The sequence below is a fragment of the Euprymna scolopes genome, chromosome 13, assembly GCF_053919585.1.
Source record: "Euprymna scolopes isolate OS-2025 chromosome 13, ASM5391958v1, whole genome shotgun sequence".
NCBI lineage: Eukaryota > Metazoa > Mollusca > Cephalopoda > Sepiida > Sepiolidae > Euprymna > Euprymna scolopes.
Window position 1 is genome coordinate 7,082,826 of NC_136494.1, and position 16,801 is coordinate 7,099,626.

The following is a 16,801-nucleotide window of genomic DNA, read 5'->3' on the forward strand; positions in this document are numbered from 1 at the left end:
TAGAAGGAACAGTCGTTTAAATGTTTTAGATAAAAAAAAAAAAAAAAAATGAGAAAATTAACTCACAGAACTGCCCCTGTCCAGAATGCTGCTCAGCCTGCTGAGAACATTGGTCAGTGTCCGGCGTTGGCTTGTAATGGAACCATCCGAAGAAATCGAATGCTGGCTCTGTGTGTCCATGTCTTCAGACACAGACAAGTTGTCTTCTTCCGTTTCTGAAACATAACAAACAAGCCTTTATAAACACGTAGAAGAATAGCCGTCCCAGGATGCGTAAAATTTATTTTTTGGCCAAAACAGCTTTGCACCACTTGTATGTCATTTTACAAAAATTAAAATCCGACTTCAACCTCTGCCTGATTTATATTCATTTATTGCGGACTATTATTCTCATCTTTATTAGTTGTTGTTTCACAACGTTTCTGCTAACTATTCCCCTGGCCTTCGTCAGGTGGTAACCGCGACGGATAGGAACTTTGAATCTTCTAACCATCGCAACGGATAGGAATTTCGAATCTCCTAACTGTTCCTATCCGTTGCAGTTACCACCTGACGAAGGCCAGAGGAATAGTTGGACAAAACGTTGCAAAACAACAACTTAGAAAGTTGAGAATAATAGTCCGCAATAAATAATACTCATCTCAATAATGAATTCCAATTAAAATAATATATACTCTGATTGCCGCAATGTTACATCCTTGTGCTTAGTTTACAAGTATTTGAATGGAATATGCTCCGATGAACTCCTAGCACTATGCCCTTTGACGAACATACTCCCAACTAACGCAACAAGCAGCAAAATTCCAATCCTTCACTGTTGAGGTCCCTAGATGTCAGAAAGACTTCTACTCTAATATTTTCTTCTCTCAGAGCGTTAGATTCTGGAATTCCTTCTGTTTCCCTAACTATACTAACCTGCAGAAGTTTAAATGTAATGTGAACAAACACTTACATTGCTTAACTCCACACAGTCCCTAGTTAGAACATGATCCCAAATTGTAGCTACTTAAAACCAAACTGACAAAATGTCTTGTTTGGGATGAAAAAGAGTTATAATATAAAAACAAAGATATACTAATACTAAACCTTGTGTCTAGAATCCTTATTATGATTTGAATTCAAGAAAATGTGTAGCATTTAAAGCTTATTAGTTTTAAGAATAAATTGAAATTCAAGAGAATCTTGTTTAATTGGTACCTAATGAGTATAGATTAAATTTAATGCAAATCTGAAATATTTCAATTTCAAATGGTAGGTTGTGACCACATCATGCACCTTAAAACCCCTTTAAAATATCTAAAAGAAACTGAAATTTGGTGAATATTTATTAATTGATGTCTAATACCGATAGCTAAAATTTCATAAAAATCAAGAGGTATCTGAATTTTCATAAAAGGTTTTCCATTCTCTCTGCATAAATATACATTAAACTAAATATAACCCACGTTACCCATCCATATGCCTAGCAACTGTGTGCCAAAATTAGTTTACATTGAAATAAATAAACACAACTTTGTAGAGTTATTTGGATTACTGTTCACATCTCCATTGTTATATGCACAACGTTTCAGGGGATGTAACCTCTGACCTTACACAATGACCTGTGGTGTAGTGAACTAAGTACTTGATAAAATTCAGTTGTAAGCTACCCTCAAAATAAATAATTTGTACTTTCTATAATGCGCGAGCAATCTCACGGCTACTTCATGCTAAAACTTGGTGCAATTCGATCAGATAGTGTTGGAGCCTATACATAACCAATAAGTCGATGGACAGATGAAAAATATTCAATTATAATATCGATGTTAATGAGTTGATTGATTCTGTCTAAGAATGAGAAACTAGTGGTCGATGCACCAGTTCACATGTGGCAATGATATTCCATGGATGGGCGAATTGTAGCTTTGAAAAAAAATAAAAAATAAAAATAAAAAAAATAATGTAGGTTACTTTCTGGTAGGAGTAATTTTCTAGAATTAAATAATTCTGTGAATTCTGATGATTAGCAGTGTCAACGTATTGGTTTGTTTACAACATGTAGAGGATACTTGTATTATATAGACTGAAGGTGAGGCTTGAACCCTGAATATCAGCATTGCTTCAATCAAATAGAAATACTAATTGCCTGATTAGAAACTCATATGTATCATCACAAAAAACGTAATAAAGGATGAGATTTTTAAGAATTTTTACCTGATGGAGTCGGAGGATTCACCTCAGTTTGTTTCTGTTCGATTCTGGTTGACTCACTTCTTTCACACCTTTCCACCGAGGCATCTCGTGAAGACACCTCGCTTTCACTGGGCGATGAATTTGCGGAAGCATCTGAAAAGAACAAAATTGAATTAAGAAATTTTTCCTTCTTTATTTTTTTATTTTTTATTTTTTTTTTTTTATTACATTTTCACCCCAAACAAGGCAAATTGCCACTTTGGTGTAGGGGGCTACTATCAGGGGCAACAACTACTGGGGTACTATGTAGGGATTGGGGCAGCAAGGTGTCGGTTCACGTTACACTTGAACTTCTGCACGTCAGTACTGTTGGGGAAGCAGGGACCTGGAATGGAATTCCAGAGTCTTGCGGTTCTGGGGAAGAAACTATTGGAGTAAAAAGATCTTTTACATCTAGGGATCTCTACAGTGTGGGGGTGGGATTTAGCAGCCTGTCGGGTTTGTCAAGGGTGCTCACGTCGTGGGGGCACAAGTGATTGCAGTTCGTCAGAGCATTCACCACTAAAATACTTGTAGAAAAGGCAGAGGGATGCAACATTTCGTCGATGGGACAGAGGCTGAAGCTTAGATGCCAGTTCAGGGCCTATCAGGTTTGCGACTCTCTTTTGAACCTTGTCAAGGAGCGAGAGACTAGTAGCAGATGCACCAGCCCAGATGTGGCAGCAATACTCCATACATGGGCGAATGGTGGCCTTATAGAGGTACAGGATACTTTCAATGCTTTTTAACGACTTTTAATGTTTTTTAACCAAGGGTGGGTAATTTGAATCCAAAATTTTTGCAGTTTTTTTTTTTTTATTAGAAAAGCTTGGTACAGTGAATAAGCCTTCTTAGAAAATTTTCATACTGAAAGAGTCGACCTTTTTAAAAAGGCCTGGACATAAAAAAAATAGGTCTCTTTAAAAAAATCTTCGTGGGGAGAAAGAAGCAGCCATTTTTTTTTTTTCTTAAAAAAAAAAAAAAAAGAGAGAAAAAAATGCAAGATGTCTATTAAAATCCAAATGCAGGGAGTTATATTTTCCCTGCATATTATATTTGCTGACTTTTTTTGTTTTCTATTATTTATTTAAAAAACAAGAAACATTTGATTTTATGGTTCATCAGTCAATTCCAACAAAGTCAGATTGGCATTTTTTTTTTTTTTTCAGTATTAAGGATCATTTGTTTTGATAAAAAAAAATTTATAAACCAAATTATTTTCTTTATTCTGTGTACAATTTACCGATTAAATAAAAGGATTTCATTTGATCTTGGAAAAAAATTAAAAATGTCAAGAATAAAATGAAATGAAACCCAATATTTAAAATTTTAGAGTGAGGGATCACTTTTCCTATATAAATTTCAAGTAAAATGATCACCTATTTCTGAAAACCTAATGTAGAAAAAAAAGAAAGAATTGTAACCAAATTGTTTTCTCTTTTTACATTTTAGAATTATTATTTTGTTTATTTTATAACAATTTTAAATTTTTAAAGTAGAACTGGAGCAGTTACTTTTTTTTACTGAACAAATTTCTTTAGCACTTTTGCAGTTTTTATTTTATTTTTTTTTCTAAAATTCCAAAGTGCAAGTGATATCACTGATTTTGGTTTTATTTAAACAATTTCAAGTAGTGAATTCATATCATATAGAAATTTTAAGTCAGAGGACAATTTTTGTTGTTTTTTTAAATGGTCTAGATTAATTACTCCACCCCATACACACAAATATATTTACGGCTGACCCCTGCTAAAATGTTTATTACATAATAATATTAAAACTTATGTCATTATCAGTAGCGTACTATTCTGTTCAAGAATTGGTGATATTAAAAAAAAAACAGATGATCATTATATGTTAAACTTATATAGGAAAATGATCCTCCACTAATCTAGACCTAAATTACTTGCTTAAAACACTCTCTAATGACATACACATAAAGAAAAATAATTAAATTGATGGTTAGAAAATGGGTGATCATTTTACATTAAATTTATATAGGAAAGTGATCACCTAGATAAAAATCTAAAAAAGAAATTAAATAAAATAGAAATTCTCTGATGACATAATTAGTAATTCTACACAAAAAAAAAAAAAAAAAGCCTGGAAAAATAAACCAAAACAGGTTAAAACAGTGCCAGATCTTCCCTTTATTTAATTGACTACAATAGCTTTCTTAAGTAAAGCTACATAAAACACTGTTTCATCAGACTTGTATTGTCTGAATTTGAAAAAAAAAAAAAAAAAAAAAAAAATTATTTTCAATCGATTTCATTAATTTAAATATTTAGTCCTGATCAATTTTTTCTTTAGTTATGAATAAAAGAAGAGGGGAGGAAGTCTTCCATTACTAATTTAGTCATGATTGTATCAGTTCAATCATTAGTTTCTTTCTATAATAAAACAAGCTACAAGTTTAAATAACGAAAGGCAAAAACACAAACTTATATTTTCGGAATCCGAATTACATCACAAGTTCTAATGTCACCTGATAAAACATTTTAATGGCCGCCAAATAAGAATTACACACCCTCACATGCCCATATACATTTTCAGCATAATTAGCTTTTGTTTACGATAAAACTACCATTGAAAACATTCATAAAACATCACACAGCTGTCCATGGACTCATAAAAACAAACACAGATTAAAAATTTAATTGAGAATAATAAAAAAAGGCCATATCACTGACTAACAGGGTTACTTAGTGTTACCCGGGATTCTGCTAATGATAGAATTACTTTGTGACTTGGAAATTTGAAAGGCATGTTGACGCATTTAAACCATCAAATATAAATTCATTTTAAACTTCCCGGCAAATTCTCATGTAAAATAGTATTGCTTTAACATGATTATAATTTTATAACAATTTTGTCCAATCAATATTTTATAACAATTTTGTCCAATCAATATTTTATAACAATTATGTCCAATCAATATTTTATAACAATTTTGTCCAATCAATATTTTATAACAATTATGTCCAATCAATATTTTATAACAATTTTGTCCAATCAATATTTTATAACAATTTTGTCCAATCAATATTTTATAACAATTATGTCCAATCAATATTTTATAACAATTTTGTCCAATCAATATTTTATAACAATTTTGTCCAATCAATATTTTATAACAATTATGTCCAATCAATATTTTATAACAATTATGTCCAATCAATATTTTATAACAATTATGTCCAATCAATATTTTATAACAATTATGTCCAATCAATATTTTATAACAATTTTGTTCAATCAATATTTTATAACAATTATGTCCAATCAATATTTTATAACAATTTTGTCCAATCAATATTTTATAACAATTTTGTCCAATCAATATTTTATAACAATTTTGTCCAATCAATATTTTATAACAATTATGTCCAATCAATATTTTATAACAATTTTGTCCAATCAATATTTTATAACAATTTTGTTCAATCAATATTTTATAACAATTATGTCCAATCAATATTTTATAACAATTATGTCCAATCAATATTTTATAACAATTATGTCCAATCAATATTTTATAACAATTTTGTTCAATCAATATTTTATAACAATTATGTCCAATCAATATTTTATAACAATTTTGTCCAATCAATATTTTATAACAATTATGTCCAATCAATATTTTATAACAATTATGTCCAATCAATATTTTATAACAATTATGTCCAATCAATATTTTATAACAATTTTGTTCAATCAATATTTTATAACAATTTTGTCCAATCAATATTTTATAACAATTTTGTCCAATCAATATTTTATAACAATTATGTCCAATCAATATTTTATAACAATTATGTCCAATCAATATTTTATAACAATTATGTCCAATCAATATTTTATAACAATTTTGTTCAATCAATATTTTATAACAATTTTGTTCAATCAATATTTTATAACAATTTTGTTCAATCAATATTTTATAACAATTTTGTTCAATCAATATTTTATGACAATTTTGTTCAATCAATATTTTATGACAATTTTGTTCAAGTAATAATTTTATGACAATTTTGTTCAATCAATAATTTATGACAATTTTGTTCAATCAATAATTTTATGACAATTTTGTTCAATCAATAATTTTATGACAATTTTGTTCAATCAATAATTTTATGACAATTTTGTTCAATCAATAATTTTATGACAATTTTGTTCAATCAATAATTTTATGACAATTTTGTTCAATCAATAATTTTATGACAATTTTGTTCAATCAATAATTTTATGACAATTTTGTTCAATCAATAATTTTATGACAATTTTGTTCAATCAATAATTTTATGACAATTTTGTTCAATCAATAATTTTATGACAATTTTGTTCAATTATAATCTTATAACAATTTTTTCGCTTAATAATTTATAACAATTTTGTTCAATTAATATTTTATAACAATTATGTCCAATCAATATTTTATAACAATTATGTCCAATCAATATTTTATAACAATTATGTCCAATCAATATTTTATAACAATTATGTCCAATCAATATTTTATAACAATTTTGTTCAATCAATATTTTATAACAATTTTGTCCAATCAATATTTTATAACAATTATGTCCAATCAATATTTTATAACAATTATGTCCAATCAATATTTTATAACAATTATGTCCAATCAATATGTTATAACAATTTTGTTCAATCAATATTTTATAACAATTTTGTTCAATCAATATTTTATAACAATTTTGTTCAATCAATATTTTATAACAATTTTGTTCAATCAATATTTTATAACAATTTTGTTCAATCAATATTTTATAACAATTTTGTTCAATCAATATTTTATGACAATTTTGTTCAAGTAATAATTTTATGACAATTTTGTTCAATCAATAATTTATGACAATTTTGTTCAATCAATAATTTTATGACAATTTTGTTCAATCAATAATTTTATGACAATTTTGTTCAATCAATAATTTTATGACAATTTTGTTCAATCAATAATTTTATGACAATTTTGTTCAATCAATAATTTTATGACAATTTTGTTCAATCAATAATTTTATGACAATTTTGTTCAATCAATAATTTTATGACAATTTTGTTCAATCAATAATTTTATGACAATTTTGTTCAATCAATAATTTTATGACAATTTTGTTCAATCAATAATTTTATGACAATTTTGTTCAATCAATAATTTTATGACAATTTTGTTCAATTATAATCTTATAACAATTTTTTCGCTTAATAATTTATAACAATTTTGTTCAATTAATATTTTATAACAATTATGTCCAATCAATATTTTATAACAATTATGTCCAATCAATATTTTATAACAATTATGTCCAATCAATATTTTATAACAATTATGTCCAATCAATATTTTATAACAATTATGTCCAATTAATAATTTATAACAATTTTGTCCAATTAATAATTTATAACAATTTTGTTCAAGTAATATTTTATAACAATTTTGTTCAAGTAATAATTTTATAACAATTTTGTTAAAAAATAATTTTATGACAATTTTGTTCAATTATAATCTTATAAAAATTTTTTCGCTTAATAATTTATAACAATTTTGTTCAATTAATAATTTCAAGACCAAAAACGAAACAACTTTGAAAATGGTATTTAGGAAAAATTTTTTAAAATCCAAACACAAATTAAAATAAAAAAGACTCCATTTCAGGCCAGGAGTGATGATCAGGTCCAGAAGCTTATCAAAGTAGGGTGCTTCCTCAAAACGAGAGCCGTTCAATTTCAATTGGAGCAAAGTGGGGATCAGAGTGTTAATGGCGAAAAGATAGAAGCTTGGTTTCAAGTGCATTAAAAGTTGACCAGCCATCTCTCCCCTCCCCATCGTATTATGTACTCAAGGTCAGAAGAGAGAATGAGAAAGATTTTGGTTTATTTGTAAAAACCACCCAACATGTGTCAGCATGTGAAATGGATGTTAAATCATTGATGATGATGATGATGATGATGAGCATTTACCCATGTGTTTTGTTGCCAAGTTATTCAAAGAATTTTGAATTTATTGTTCAAATTCTGATCAAAATCCATTATGTGATTTGGATTTTAGAAAATGTCCAAAATTTATGGCTAATGCTCAAGGAGACTTAAGAAATTGAAATTCAGGCAATCTTGTTCAACTGATTTTTAATGACTACGAATCAAGTTTAATGAAAATCTGAAATATTTTAAATTTCAGTTACCCATATTATACTCTTTAAAAGCCCTTTAAAATATACCAAAGAAATTGAAATCATGTGAGTATTAATTGATGTCTGGTATTTATGGTTAAAATTTAATATTTTTGCAAAAGGACTTCCACACTCTTTTTAGCCCCCTTGCATAAAAGTTAAACTAAATATATCCCACATTATCTACACTTACGCTTAGCAGCTATGTGCCAAATTTCACAAAGATCATTCAGTTTAAGTGTGAATCCCATACATAGAAATATATAAACATGTACACATACTTAACTTTAGAGACAATCCCTAAAATTAAAAATAACTGTAAGTGTTTTTTCTCGGAAAAGGTTTAGAATATTTTATATCCTGGTTATTACAAAGAATAAAGGATGTAAACACGCAAATTATTGAATGCACCGTACTTTGGGGTAATTGTGACTAATCCGGGAGTAATTGCACCAACTGAAAAAAAAAAGTGCTTTTTTTTTTTTTTTTTTTTTTTTTTACATAGGCATCACCACTTATCAAGGCCCAGAGGCCACTCGAGGATAAGGGTTAGAGTGTACAGTAGTCAATTGGACAATATAGTAATTGTCAGTAATTCAATAAATTTCTTAACTTAAGGGGAACGGCTTATCAAGAACTTGTTTACATTGGACTTGAAGACAACCATATTGTAGTCAGCTGGAAAGCAGAAGAACGGAAGACAGTTCCACAGGCATGCAGTTTTAAGAAAGAAGCTTTGTTCATGGAATCTACGTTTAGGTTTAGACACAGATAAAGAGTGAGGGAGGGGGATTATTGATAGGGTTTTCAGCTAGACGAGTGTTTCTTGTGAAAGTTTGACGAGGGAACTATAAATTGAAGCTCAGTTGAGCACTTGCCATAAAAATAATGATAAAGCAAAGACAAACTCGCTACATCTCTAGTGCTCTTTATATATTTAAGTGCACTTTTAGCTAGTTGGTGCAATTACCCCAAAGTATGGTACTTAAGAAATACAAACTTAATGATACATCAATAAGTAACCATTCTATTTTTATGAGGAGATAAATGTACTATTTCATCATTTCTAGAAATGCTGTTCATCATGTAAATCTATATATATAAAAGCGAAAATGTGTGTATGTATGTTCGCTTTTTGTGTATGTCCAAGAAAGGCTTTTTTCAGAGAAGCGCTCGGTCGGCTCACAACTTCTTAAAACTTTTTATATCACATATAAATCATAATATCTCCGAGTTAACAATGGAGCTCGCCTGTCTATTTAATTTGCTTGACTTCGGGAAGATAAATATTCAACAGTTTTTGCTCACCGCATGTGGATTAGGCTTTTCCCTATAATAATAGCGACACTAATTGTCTAGGTATTTTTCCGGTCGCCATCGCCGGAAAGGTCCGATAGCAATCAGCTTTGATCAATGTGGAAATATTTTCCTTATATCAGACAATTGCTACTCGAATTAGGCAAGTGGTGCTGGTTAAAAACCCCAGCAGTCCAAGTTGACCTCATTAAGACATTAAAACGTGCACCTGCAAATTCTAAGTAATTAAATAAATTCAAACATGTTTCCGTTAGTGTGTCGCAGTGGCTCAATGGTTAACGTCACATGTTTTTTTTTCACACTTTAATTTCCAACTTTGCCTCAAGGGTTCGGGTTCGATCCTCATATTCACCTACCAAAACTTTTTTTTTTATTTTACCCCCCCCCCCCCCTCCAGGTTTGATTTACCTCCAAACACCCAGGCAACGCCGGGTACCCCCGCTAGTTAAATATAAAATCAATCAACGTTTGTTTCCCTAAAGCTTTTTCTTGGAAGCTTTAATATTACAAAATATGTATGATACTAAACTGATCTTGACTTCTACGATGAATTATATTTGAAAATAAGAAAAAAAAATGTTTTAATTGTTCTAAATATTCATATTATTTGGATTCGTCAGACTAGTGTTCTCATGTTGAGTGTTATTTTCACGTTTTGGTAGAAGTAACCTCTGACCTTCTTCAGTTGTATCTTGTCGAACTTTGGAATCTGTACAAAATTTTGAATGAAACCTTTTATTTAATCCAAGGGGATAGCAAGATGAGAACAGTTGTTTGAACAATCCAAATAATACAAACTAGCGGGACCTGTGGAAATTCTACAGGGAACTCATTCATATGTAATATATTGATGTTGGCATTCTGTAGATGTTCAGTGTATTCAGTGTAAATGGAGACGCTCTGATATTATTGTAGCTTTTTGTTAAAACTGCAAAATTATCCAAGCTAGCAGGGACGCCCGGCATAACCAGGTCGTAAAATACGCTTAATTTCATATATATTATTATACAGTTAATGTTCTATCGATTTTTATATATTATAAAATTGAATATATATATGTATATATAACTTCAGTTCCTTCAGCTATAATCAAAACCAAAACTTATGAAGAATTCTTGATAAAATTATTTTTAAAAAATAGATTATTGGAGTGCCATTAGCTATAATTGAAACCAAAACTTATGAGGAATTCTTGGTAAAATTATTTATAAAAATAATAGATGACTTAAGTGCCATCAGCTATAATTGAAACCGAAACCAAAATTATGAAGAATTCTTGGTAAAATTATTTATTACAAGAAATGGAAGTACATAACAATTAAACGACCCGGATGTAAGCGTGACACAAAACATAAGCCACACGCTATCGTATTAATATATAGATTAATCATCATCTCTCATCTAATCACTTCTCATCTAAAAAAATCTGGAAACAATTGTTTTAAGCAATCATAATTAATAATTAAGTGAACAAACTCCTTGACTTGAAACAGGATTCACTCAAAATGGGTTCAGCTGGCCCCATTCATCCTTGCCATTGAGTACTTGACCAAGCCTGACATTTTGAAGCCAACAATTAGGTGATCTCACTATTCTAACAGCAAAATTTGTAGATTTAGGAGTCAAGATTCGGTTCCAGATCGATTGCCCTTATCTGCCAGTTTTTTTGTTTTTTTTTGTCTGCTACATTGTTTTTTTTAACAACCTTACAAGAGAGCTGTGACAATTGCTTTGTAGATGAGTTCTGGTTGTCATCAAATGCAGAGTATGCAATGGAGGCAGTAATGATCAGAAGTTTCTTTTCATCTAACGTCTTTCACTCTTACTGGTCGGGACTCACTTCCATAAAGGAGAATCATTCACACCAGTGCTTGGTAGATCTTTACTTTGGTGCTCGGCCTTATCTTGGATTTTGAGTAGAACCACGAATTAGGTCAACAGAAACAAGGATATGTAGAGTCTATTTGACCTCTGATGTCAGCTCCACCTTGACCCGTGACCGTGATGATGACACAAAGAGATTTGAAACTAAACTTCTTCAAGAACATCAGTTTTGTTGGAGCAAAGCAAATAGCGAGTATTTTTGTAAGATAGTAGTTGAATAAAATCATAAAGTTGGACAAAAATCATCCACATAAGACATATCTTATTCTCTCTCTACTAGGGGCTGACCCTTTAGGATTTATACTATCAGAAAAATGAAGTGGGGAAAAGAAAAAATAAAACACTAAAAAAAACAAAACAAAAACAAAAAAGTCTTCTTTGAAAAAGGTGTAAAATGGTTTTAATCATTTAATAAAATATTTCACATTTTTTTACAAAAAATATTTTTTCAATTAAAGGGGAATAAATATTTGACTAAAAAAAAAAATGAAAGACATTTTTATCTGGAAACCCCCCCCCTCTTTATTATTACTTACTAACACTGTGGATTCATTCCCAAATTAAAAATATGAGATAGGCTAAAAAAAAAAGAAAAAAAAAAGAAATCTTTATTATAACTTACTAACACTGGATTCGTGTTTGTTTTATTATACACATAGATTCGAAAAAGTTGTCACAAAACAAATATATAACAAATAAATGTTATCAAAGGCAAAATAAGTTACTTTTCTACCTAACTGGATATGTTTTTAGTGTTTATATTTAATGTAACATGTTTATTCAGCTCGAAAAACATACAGCGTTTACCGATGTATTGGAAAATTTAAAATGACAGCCGACTCTCTCTTTGAGATGGTAAGTTTGGGAAAATGAGTTATAAATAAAAAAACAGACAAAATACTGTTAGAAACTAGCTCAATATATGTTACCATGACATAAGCTGACATATATTCGGCGGGTTTTTAACAATATTTTAACTGTTTTTTATTTATAACTCATTTTCCCAAACTTACTGTCTCTGAGAGAGAGTCGGACGCCATTTTTAATTTTCCAATGCATCAGTAAACGCTGTATGTTTTTCGAGCTGAATAAACATGTTACATTAAATATAAACACTAAAAACATATCCAGTTAGGTAGAAAAGTAACTTATCTTGCCTTTGATAACATTTATTTGTTTTGTTTTTTTGACAACTTTTTCGAATCCATGTGTATAATAAAACAAACATGTGGATTCATTTCCTAATTAAAAATATAAGATAGGCTTAGACTCAAATTCTACGTTTTTCTCAATTTGATTCTAGTCAGCTATTGAGTTTCCACCTCAGAAATTTCTCTTCTACAAAAAAATACTTTTCAATACCAGACGAACAATTCCACTAAGTAAAAGCCTACTGAAAGTCACATTTAACCTTTAAAAGTTCATATATCAAAATTACTTTTCAAAATGATTTTGTTTTAGCCCTTTACCGCTAGAATTTTTTTTGTATGCAATAAATAAATTTTTTAACTATGAAACGTACACGTCACGAAAATTAGCATGTAACTGACGCACGAACATAAACTAACCCCCTCATTTACTTGTTAAACCATGCATAAACCTGTACTTTGAAGACCAGTTGGGCGGAAATATTTCCTATACAGGTGTTTTTTTCTTTTGAAAGGCGATTTGAAAGAACAATTTTGCAGCAAAGGGTTAATAATAAAACCTGGTTATTTGAAATTTCCTGATGTACTTTTTGCCTCTCTTTACATAATAAAACAATACTTAATATTCTTAGTCGTTTCACACCAATTCATGGTGTCATACTTCCACTAAAAAGTGTACAGTAAGTTTTCAAAAAAATAAAAAAATAAAATAAAAAAGAAGCTTTTTACAATCTGAGGATTTGGTGTTCAATCGATGTAATAATTTGAAGATTAAAAAATGAAACAATAAAACCTAATTTCGAATTATCTCAGGTTTGACCAATCATCTACGAAACTGGATCAAAATATTGGTCATGATCAACTTAGAACTGATTTAATTTTATGATATTTAAGTCAAAGTTCACAGAAAAGGTGAAAGTCAAACTTTTGGCAATAACTGTGGTTCTTATATATTTTACTAAAATATATTTTATATATATATATATATATATATATATATATATATATATTTGCGGGGGGGGGATTCTTTGAGATGAGGCATCATAATTTTTTGTGAACTGTTATCCTCATCTTCATAGTTGTTGTTTCACAACGTTTCGGCCAACTCATCCTCTGCCCTTCTTCAGATGGTTAACCGCAACGGGACAGGAATGTTTAGTCTTGTAACTGTATCCACAGTAATTACTGCCTTCCATAGTTGTTGTCTCACCACGTTTTGGCCAACAAATCCTTTGGTCTTCTTTGAGTAGAATTAAAACCGCTATCTTCAGACAATGTTTACCTGGAACTGTAGAAACTCGACGCCTCTATCTATTGCACCATGGGCCCCAATGGGCAAGAGGAGGAGTTGGCAACTATGAAGATGAGGATAACAGTCCGCAAAAAAAAATTAATGCACAACTTTGGTTTTGGTTCATCAGAGAGACTCTATGCTTCCAAATTTGATCCATGGATCTGACGCTCTTTGATTTTTTTTTTTTTACACAGTGATCACCACTTATCAAGGCCCGGAAACCACTCAGGGATAAGGGTTATTGCAAGTTCAGTACGTTAGTGTGGAGATTTGATGAAGTGTTTAATTAAGGGGGTGGTTCATTAGGAATTTCTTAACATTGGACTTGAAGACATCCAAGTTGTAGTCCGGAGGGAAGCAGGGAGACGGAACAGAGTTCCACAGGCGTGCACTTATAAGAAAGAAGCTTTGTTCATGGAATCCGCGTTTTGATTTAGGCACAGATAAAGAGTGGGGGAAATTTTTCACAGTGGATTCAGCTAGACGGGTGTTTTTCGTGAAAGATTGGCGAGGGGGGACCAGAGATTGGAGTTCAGACGAGCACCTGCCATGGAAATAACGATAAAACAAGGATAGGCTCGCAACGTCTCTTCTGTGGGAGAGAGGTTGCAGGGTAGAGAAAAGGGCATCCCCCACTAAGCCACGAAGTCTATTTTGTACTCTGTCAAGGCAGGATAGGCTGTTTTTAGCAGCTCCTGCCCAGATATGGCAACAGTATTCCATCCTTGGACGTACTTGGCTTTTTTATATAGATAGAGAATTGCATCAGTAGTGAGATATCTTCTGGAGCGGTAGAAGGCTCCCACCATCCTTCCAGCGACCTTGGCAACAGACTTGATGTACGTGTTCCATTTCAGATCAGGAGTAAAGGTCAAACCCAGAAGCTTGTCAAAACATGGGGTCTCACCCAGACGAGAGCCATCCATCACAATTGATGCCAGATGGGGATCAGAGCGTTGATGATATAAGGATAGGAGTTTGGTTTTGGATGCATTAAAGGTAACCAGCCACATCTTCCCCCACTGAACGCGCTCGAGATCAGAGGAGAGAGAATCAGAGAGAACTTTGTCATTTACAGCCTTTGATGTGTTGCCGTAGATGGTCGTGTCATCAGCATAGATGTCAACGAATGATTTAAGTATGTGTTTAGGGAGGTCATTGATGTAGATCAGGAAGAGAGTTGGGCCCAGGATTGACCCCTAACAGTAACAACTTCAGTTTGGTCAAATAAATAGTTTTTCCAAATTAACAAGGTTTCCATGGCATAACGTTGAAAATACTTTATACAATACTAGCCTGGGTACCCGGCATTGCCTGGGTGTTTGGAGGTGCGTGTTGAGAACAAAAAAAAAAAAAAAAAAAAAAAGTGGTAGTAGGCAGGTGATCTAACAATGACTTGTATATCAATATGATTATTCTGTATCCTTTTTTTTTTTCATTAAATTTGATCAAAGTTTTTAAAGAAGAAAGTTTCTTTTTGTTTTTTTAATTTCTGAAAGCAACCAATAACTGTAACTTACCTTTGTTTTTTTTGAAAAACCAAGAAAATATCCCACTGCTTGATTTAACATCAGAGCTGAGAGGCCCGAATTCTGTTAATTCCGATGGGGTGTTCTCCCATATTTTTCGGTTGGCCATGTGCGAAACGTGAATGGCATCACTTACAGATTAACATTCTGTAAAGAAAAACAAAACAAAGATATAACATATGAAGGCACAGAGTTTCAATCGATGGTCCCCACCCTGCAAAACATTCACAGCAAACACTCGTCTATCTACAACCACTGCTAACAATTTCCCCTAATCTCTATTAGTATCTAAATCTAAGCGCAGATCCCATCAACAAATTTTTTTTCCCCAGAACAACACGCTGTTTTCCAGCTGACTATAACATGGTTGTTTTCAAGTCCAATGTAAACAAGTTCTTGTTAAGCTGTCCTCTTAAATAATGAAATTCTACCCAATTTCCATCATTACTGATCATTACGCTGTTGTCTCACTGACCACTTTACACTCGTTAACCCTTATCCTCGAGTGGCCTTCAGGCCTTGATAAGTGGTGACTCCCTTGTTAACTCTTTGCTGCCAGAATTTTTTTTTATGCAATAAATAAATTTTTTAATCATGAAATCCACACGTGACGGAAGTTAGCGTGCAACTGATGCACGAACATAAACCCCTGATTCACTTTGAAGACCAGTTGGGCTACCAAGTCATAAGAGTAAAAAATATTGTTTGTTTTTTTTTAAAGGCGACTTGAAAGTAAAATTTGGTGATAAAGGGTTAAAAAATAAAAAAGTCAGTTTTGTTACATTTATTATTGTAAAGCCCATCACAAAAAGGTTAGAATATTATAGACCTTATGGGGGTCCTTAAAAAGACAAATATCTAAGGAAATGGCAGAAACACTAGAGGATGACCTCCAATCTGTAGTAGAATGGGGACAAAAATGGATGGTCACGTTCAATCCCGCCAAGACTAAACTAGTTTCATTCAATAATTACAAGAAACCTTCTCTACAACCTATAGCAATGGCCAACGACTCTTTATCTGAGAGTACATCTTTGCAGCTCCTTGGCCTAACGTTCACAGGAAACCCGAGTTGGAACAATTACATCGAGGGCATTGTCAGGGCCGCTGCCAGGAAGGTGGGCTCTCTCTACCGTGCTAGAAAACTACTAACACCCAAAAGTATCCTGTAGCTCTATAAGGCAACCATTCGCCCATGTATGGAGTATTGCTGTCATATTTGGGCTG

At 31.3% G+C, this 16,801-nt stretch overlaps 1 protein-coding gene across 16 annotated transcripts in view; it reads right to left on the reverse strand.

Moving 5' to 3' along the window:
- LOC145291930 (1-phosphatidylinositol 3-phosphate 5-kinase-like) overlaps nucleotides 1-16,801 on the reverse strand; it is a 279,737-nt gene that overhangs the window by 194,554 nt on the left and 68,382 nt on the right. For all 16 annotated transcript variants that reach the window (XR_013869506.1, XR_013869503.1, XR_013869501.1 and 13 more), the window contains exons 2-4: nucleotides 15,566-15,721; nucleotides 2,194-2,325; nucleotides 67-215 (exon numbers count right to left, since the gene is read on the reverse strand). Coding sequence is in view for 4 of the 16 variants with exons in the window: in XM_080137845.1 (XP_079993971.1) it covers nucleotides 67-215; nucleotides 2,194-2,325; nucleotides 15,566-15,683 (399 nt within the window). In the remaining 12 variants the exon portion in view is untranslated. The remainder of the gene's footprint in view (nucleotides 1-66; nucleotides 216-2,193; nucleotides 2,326-15,565; nucleotides 15,722-16,801) is intronic.